The following is a 7,244-nucleotide window of genomic DNA, read 5'->3' on the forward strand; positions in this document are numbered from 1 at the left end:
GGGGGGTGGGTGTGTGTGTGTGTGTGTGTGTGTGTGTGTGTGTGTGTGTGTGTGTGTGTGTGTGTGTGTGTGTGATCTGTGGTCTCGGGGGCTTTGCAGGATCTGTGGTGGGCTCTATGGCAGAGTCCACCAGAGATACTGCACAACCCCCCTGAAATCCTGCAGATTTAGTGTGGGGGAGTTTCATCTTGCCTAGGTCAGCCTCAAACCAGAATACACCACTGTCTGCCTGTGACAGCGTATAATTGCATGCAGCCGCATCCACCCATAGGGAGAACGGGCTTCTGTGCGCAATTACACGCAGCACTTGCATCTTCTAGGGTTGGGTCTTTGTACGGATGTGCATACCCATCTGAATGAGGCCTAAAAGAAAAATGCTGCTTTTGGCAAGAAATGGCTGCATTTCGCCCACAGTTCAAACAAATAAATAGGACATGCTGCATTCAAACAAAACAAAGCAGGTCAAATGCAGCTTCCGACCTGCTATGTATATTGTATTGCTTAATTTAAGTCAAAGAGATTTTGCTGACCTGTATTTGGTATGCGTTCCAAAACACACATTGAAGACAGGAAAACAACCCACATCAACATGAGCTCTTAGAATCACACTGCATGTAAAAACTTTTGAGTCAGGAGTAAATGCACTTGCAAAGTTCATCTTTTTTTTTTAAACACATGCAAAAACTTTTGAATGTAATAAATGAGGGTCAATTAAAAGCAGGTAGTTGAAAAGTCAGCAAATGTCAGACTTCAGGTGGCCTTTTACCCTCAGATTGCTTCAGAAATACGGAAACTGACATTCCTATCATGAGACTTCAAAAGAGAACAAGTACTCATTTTGCAGTTAGCCCTTGAAAGAAAAACAACAAATACTTACATTCTTTTTTAATTTTTTCAGCAACAAGAAATTCATCCCTTTCAACGGTTGGAGCAAAATTACTGCCAATCACACGGACTGCATACTGAAACTGCTGGGCTACATCCGCTGGGAAAGTAAGAAAAATAAGAGGACAAGCATGTCAATACCTTCCACATACTTTGAACAACAAATCATTTTAATCAAACAAGTGTGATTTTTAAATGGTTTCTTGGTACCTTTCTCATGTTACAGCCCTCTTGCATTCCCTATAAAAGCAGAAATAAAAAAAATAAAACAATTCTTCCTTTATCTTCCCCAATGGCTGGATTTATTGTTTTTTCTATTAGCGGACTTCAGCCAATTAAAAGAAAAAAAAAAAAAAGTTTCAGCCAATCAGGAAAGGACTGTGTAAGACCAACTTCACCATCACAAGTCTACATTTTAAGTCTAGCATTTACAGCTGTTATCCAGGAACTGCTAGAGAGCTGTGACATGAAAGAAGCAATAATAAGCATACAACAGCCTCTTCATGGTTACTGGTAGATGGGATAGCAAAAAGAAAACGGTATGGTTTATGCAATCTACATCTTTCGTGACACAAAACAGTTACATTTTTTTTTCTTCTTTTTCTTTCAACTTTCTTCCTACGATCTCTCATTAAAAATTGAGGTTGATGGTGATGGATGCCGGTCATTATGTGTAGTCTATGCAGGGTGTGTTTCACTATCTGCTGAAGTTACTTTGGTTGGTCCTTTGCAGACCAGTGCTTATATGTACATTAAACTCCCTGTTATCTTGCACCCATGGGGATTGGTAAATGTTGGATAAATGTAGCCTCCGGCTGCTTGCGTGTTACTGTTAAAAATATGTACTGTATAAACTCCCCCCGTGGCCCTATTCATCTGCCGGTGGCGAGATGCTGCAGCCAGCAGCTGAATGTAAACAGCGGGCAGTGGGTGGGAGCAATAGCCAGCCTGCTATTGGCTTTTGCAATAGCAGGCTGGCTATTGCCCCTACCCACTGCCCACTGTTTACATTCAGCTGCAGAATCTAGAAAATTCTGTCAGGTCCGCTCGCCTGCTGATTGACAGCTGGCAGTGTGCAGGTGCAATAGCCAGCCCGCTATTGCAAAAGCCAATAGCAGGCTGGCTATTGGCTTCCACCACACGTCTATTATGTCCTTGATTTTTTTTGCTGGTTGCTTGAGTTCTATATAACAGGGAGTTAAGGCCTTGTTCACACCAAGCACGTTCCAGGTGCAGAGCAGTTGCAGACCGGATCATAAAACTGCGTCCAATGTATTCCAAGCTCTAGTTCACACCGCAGCGTTCAGTTACAGAGCATGTAAAAAAAAACTGCAGCAAGCCCTATTTTACCTGCTCTGGAACGCATGCAAATGCCCTAGAGCACACTAAAAGCCCATTCTAAAACTAAAAAAACGGCCCGGAGCGCATCAAAACCGCTGCAAAACCCCATGCACTGCGTGTGCAGAAACTCATGCAGATCTGGTCTGCATTTGGTGTGAACAAGCCATTACTGTACTTTTGTTTTATACATACTTTGTTACTCTTCTTCATATTTATTTGTATCTGCCTCTGTGAACTTTTTTTATTATACACACACACATTAACTTGGACAGATGTGTATTCTGTCAGTTTTCATACGGAGCCTATAATTTGGATCAGTGTTAAGGTTTTATTAGATACTGTGTCATCTTATTCGATGCACCTTAACTATGCATTCTGGGTTAGACCTGAGCCCTTTAAACATGAGCCCTTTAAAATAACAAACATTACGATGTCCCTGTATAGCCGACGGAAACACAAAAAAACTGACTTGGGATGGAAGGAGGAGTCTATTTATTTAATGTGGTTGATGTGTTTCCTGTTGAAGGCAGGCGGAGCCTATATCTCGATGGCTGTCCTGGAAGATGACTGGGGAAAATGGTCTGAGGATGTTCCTCATGAAATGAGTCAAGGAAATTTGTTCCTGTTAGTACACAATCTAGATCTTAAAAGTGCAAAAGTTTAAAGTGGAAAGTTTATTTTTTATTTTAAAAAGGAAGAAGGGGGGGTGTCAGATTTTACATTTTACTCAGTTTTCCTCCTACTGAAGACTATAAAGTCTGACTTGGCTATGCTGGGTATTGTCAAGGTTAGTTAGTGTGATAGTCCAACAAACCTCATTCCTACTTTCTAGTACAGCATACACTATTTTGGTTGCATTCCCCGTACTACAGCTGAAAACAAAGTACGTAGTACAGATCAGTCTTTATGTAATAATGTTTACAGTAGAGATATGTTACACATTGCTGCATTATTTATTAACCATGTACCACTTTGCCAAACTGAAACAATTATACCTTGATGGCAAATAGGGAAAACAAAACCGAATTAAAAAAACAAAAGTGTGGAATAAGCGTAACACATTGGTATTAAACTGCCAAATCAGGTCTTTAACCCCTAAGTGACAGCTTCAGAAAATGTTGTTGCTTCTGGGGACCGGAGCAATTTTGCCATTTTTTCCCTTGCGTTTCTCCAACCATAATTTTTATCCTTCTTATGCATTACACCTACACATATTATATACAGTTTTTAAACAACAAAATGGGCTTTAATTTGATATGTGCATATATACATTTTTCGTTTTTTTTTTATATAATAAAAAAAAAAAAAGTTTTAAAAACTTTTCCTTTTTTAAAAACTTTAGTTTTCTTAAAAACTAGGGGACACGAAGGTTTTTTTTTTTTATTATTATTTACAGGGGCTTTAATACTTAGCATCTCTGATTAGAATACAGTATTCTCCTCAGAGATACGTTGTATCACTTTTGTAACACACAGCCAGCTAGGCGCTTAAAAAACACAGCAAGCAGCTGCCGCCTCCGTGACCGTCACGGCTCTACGACCACAGCGATCAGCTCTCGCTGTGATCAAAGGATTGTGACCACCTAATCTACTGTTGAGGGTCTGCCTTGGACGCTGATGCACTCAACAGCAGTAACTCAACAAGCTGCTGGTTCACAGACCAGCACTAATTGTAACAACTGATGGGATAATCACGTCATAGATCAGAAAGGGGTTAACGTGTCACTAAACACAGAGTTAAATCTTAAAAATGCATTCAAGTGCCCTTACTATTAACTAAAAATGTAGCTTACTTGTGTACTCACTACAATCTCAATACAAAATTAGGAAACCAACCGTAACATTGCCTCCCGGGAGCAAGCTTAAAGTGGTGGCTACTTTACAACACACACAGGGACCATGGGGAACAAAGGTAGCCACCCTCCAGAAGGAAGGGCAGTGTCGGCACCAATTCAGAGATGATTAGAGGATCCACAAATAAAAAGGTACATTATTGTTAATAGTTAAGGTACTTGAATGCATTTTTTTTTCCAACAATGTTTCTTTTATTCAAATTTTGTTTTGTTTTTAACATCATAAGGAAGACAAAACAGCCGCGATACAGGAGAATGGAGTAGAGGACAAATACAGAACTTGCAGTTGGTACATACAGAAGGATCATCATGTACTTGCGACCAAGTCCTAGATGCGATGTAGAGAGGAATACACAGCGTACATGACACAATGAGTTTTAGGAATGTATTTTTAAGATTTAACTCCCGAGTATGGGGTCACTTTAAAGCCCAAATGTACTTTCATTTTAAAATCATATAAATACATTTCAGAGTGTGCAATGGCTTAGAGCCTGACGCACATGTGAAAAAAGGCTTGCCATTGTCCATTAAAAGGACTCATTCATTTTAACTTATGGAGTGCTGGTGACCTATTTTCTTCAATCTGGTATATAGTTATGGCGCAGTCCCAATGGCTTCGATGAGCAAGTTTGACAGCTGGTGTCTGTCAATCTAAGCATCCGGCACTCAAATTTCGGCACCGCAAAGAATGGCAGCAGAGGCAATGTGTACGGTCCTGAATAGCAGCCACCATTTTACACTGAAGGTGAGGTCAGGGGGTGGTAAAAACATAGATCATCCACGTTTTTACTGCAGCCCAGCCACCTGTGTGAACTTTCTTAAACCACACTTAAAGGGTTAACCGTCTCCTCTGGCCGGCAGGGGCGCAGAGCCACCGTCTCCTCTGGCCGGCAGGGGCGCAGAGCCACCGTCTCCTCTGGCCGGCAGGGGCGCAGAGCCACCGTCTCCTCTGGCCGGCAGGGGCGCAGAGCCACCGTCTCCTCCCAGTTTTTGTTCCCAATGACAGCGACGCAGTAGCATTTTTCCCACTAACAGCAACGCAGCTGCATGGCTTGCTCCCACTATCACAGCGGCATTTTTTCCTTTTTCCGAGTCACTATTAAACACTTTTCCCTGTAAACCCAATTCCCTGTAGTGTTCCAGAACCACTGGCAATATTTTGACACATGTATGAACCAATAAATACAGTTGGATGCTCCTATTAGCCACACCCCCATTCCTAGAAGCTCCCTGGTATGCAGATCATCCTGGCATCCCAAAAGGATTCACTGACATATCTATAGCCTGCCATTGTAAGGGCAGGGAGCGATGTAAATGTGCAGTATGTAAAGCTCTATATATAGATATATATAAACACCTGTAATAAATAATGTACAGCAGGTTTGTGATGAATACAGTCTCATGATTCCAGGGAAGTCTATGTGAATCAGCAATGCACCAAGAACCAGGACATCCCTGTGGACTCCTACCTATACCTGCACCCTAAACACCGATCCTGCCATTTTACACAATGCAGACACGGTACAGGGGACACACATGACAACTGCTGAAGTAACATGCAGTCAGCCCTTCCATCACTATTCATGTCACCCGCCGGGCACACAGCTAACAGAGGAGCATGGTTTCAATGAACCGGCTTTCATTACCTTCCCCCTTGCCGAGGATACGACAGCACAGGTTCTGCAGCAGGACATTTGGGGACTTCTGCTCCGGTGCCGCCATTCCGGAAGAAGAATACGGTGAACAGCGAACGCCCTATACAATCTTGTACGTCAACCTCGGCCGTTAACTGTCACTACAGAGGCGCCATTTTAACAACCCGCCGAAAGCCGCTATAATTTCCCACAATGCTCCGCGCCAGGTTTGTTGTTGTGACAGCGGCGGCCGCGTTGAATTGTGGGAGTGGGAGTTCAATGTGGAGTCACAGTGGGTTGTGAAGCTTCCAGTCTGGGCTACCTGATGTACAGGGACTGTCCCTTTTATTTACTGTCCCTCCAGTTTCAGTCTGACTCTATAATGATTGCAAACGGCCAATAGTTTACATCTGCATTTTATTTACTGTTTGCCTATTTAACACCTTAGTGACACAGCTTCAGAAAATGTTTTCGTTCCTGGGGACCAAAGCAATTTTGCCGTGTGTTTAAATGTAATTTCCATCTTCCTCATTCATTGAATCTACACATATTAAATACTGTTTTTTAAAGGGAAAATGGGCTTTAATTTGATGTGGCATATGCATACATAAATTCTTATTTGTTTTATAGAAAATACAGAAAAAGAAAATTCACAGTTTTGGCAATAATAATAATGTGTACATAATTAGTGTACTTAACAGAAAGTAATTCATAATAAATTCTATTATTTGTCCTGATTTATAGGATATATCATATGTCTGGGATTTCAGTTTATTTTGGGAGTTATAGTTTAGTGTGGAAACATTTTAGAATGTGGTATGTTTGCCTTCTGTCTTTAACCTCTTGCCGTCTGCCTGTTAAGAAAAAACGGACAGACGGCAGACTCGCATCAGCGGGTTGCCGTCTCCAGACAGCATTTTTTTCCTGCTCGTGCGCGCCCCCTAGCGTGCGCACACGGGCAGGAAAGACCCGCTCGTTACTACATCCGTTAACGGCTGTTTCACATACAATGGCGTATGGCCATTGTTGTATGGCGTGAATTTCAGAGTGCCCCCCAATCGCGAGTGCTGCCATCTCCCCCCTCCTGACCCCTCACCTTTAATCCCGGGATCCGCTAGCCCATCTGCGGCCCGGGACCGGCTCGGGAGGGCGTCAGGAGAAGGAGGGAGGGAGATCAGCTCCTTGCTGTTCTCCCTCTAATGTCAACTGGTTAATAGCCTGCTCAGCACTATATTTTCTTATAATTTTTTTTATTACATTTATGTTTGCCTTTATTAAAACTTTTTAAAAGTTGAAAAAATGTTATTTTTGTTTAGGGGGCACTAAGGGATTATATTTTTATTTAACCGGGCTTTTATACTTAGTATATCTGAGGAGAATACCGTATTCTCCTCAGAGATATTATGGGCCTGATTTACTAATGCAAACACGCGCACATGTGGCGCGCGTGCACGGATACACACACAAAAACGTATTTTCGAAGCGAGCACCAGCACTTCACTTTTTGATGTTTTCCTTACCCTCTCGGTGAA

The 7,244-nt window shown here is 42.1% G+C and overlaps 1 protein-coding gene across 2 annotated transcripts in view; it reads right to left on the bottom strand.

Moving 5' to 3' along the window:
- TUBGCP3 (tubulin gamma complex associated protein 3) overlaps nt 1–5,961 on the bottom strand; it is a 74,730-nt gene extending 68,769 nt beyond the window's left edge. For both annotated transcript variants that reach the window (XM_018562257.1, XM_018562256.1), the window contains exons 1-2: nt 5,725–5,961; nt 878–985 (exon numbers count right to left, since the gene is read on the bottom strand). In XM_018562257.1, the coding sequence (XP_018417759.1) occupies nt 878–985; nt 5,725–5,800 (184 nt within the window). In that variant the 5' untranslated portion in view covers nt 5,801–5,961. The remainder of the gene's footprint in view (nt 1–877; nt 986–5,724) is intronic.
- Nucleotides 5,962–7,244: the final 1,283 nt, after the last annotated feature.

This window comes from Nanorana parkeri, unplaced genomic scaffold (genome assembly GCF_000935625.1).
Source record: "Nanorana parkeri isolate BGI_ZX_2015 unplaced genomic scaffold, ASM93562v1 scaffold567, whole genome shotgun sequence".
Taxonomy (NCBI): domain Eukaryota; kingdom Metazoa; phylum Chordata; class Amphibia; order Anura; family Dicroglossidae; genus Nanorana; species Nanorana parkeri.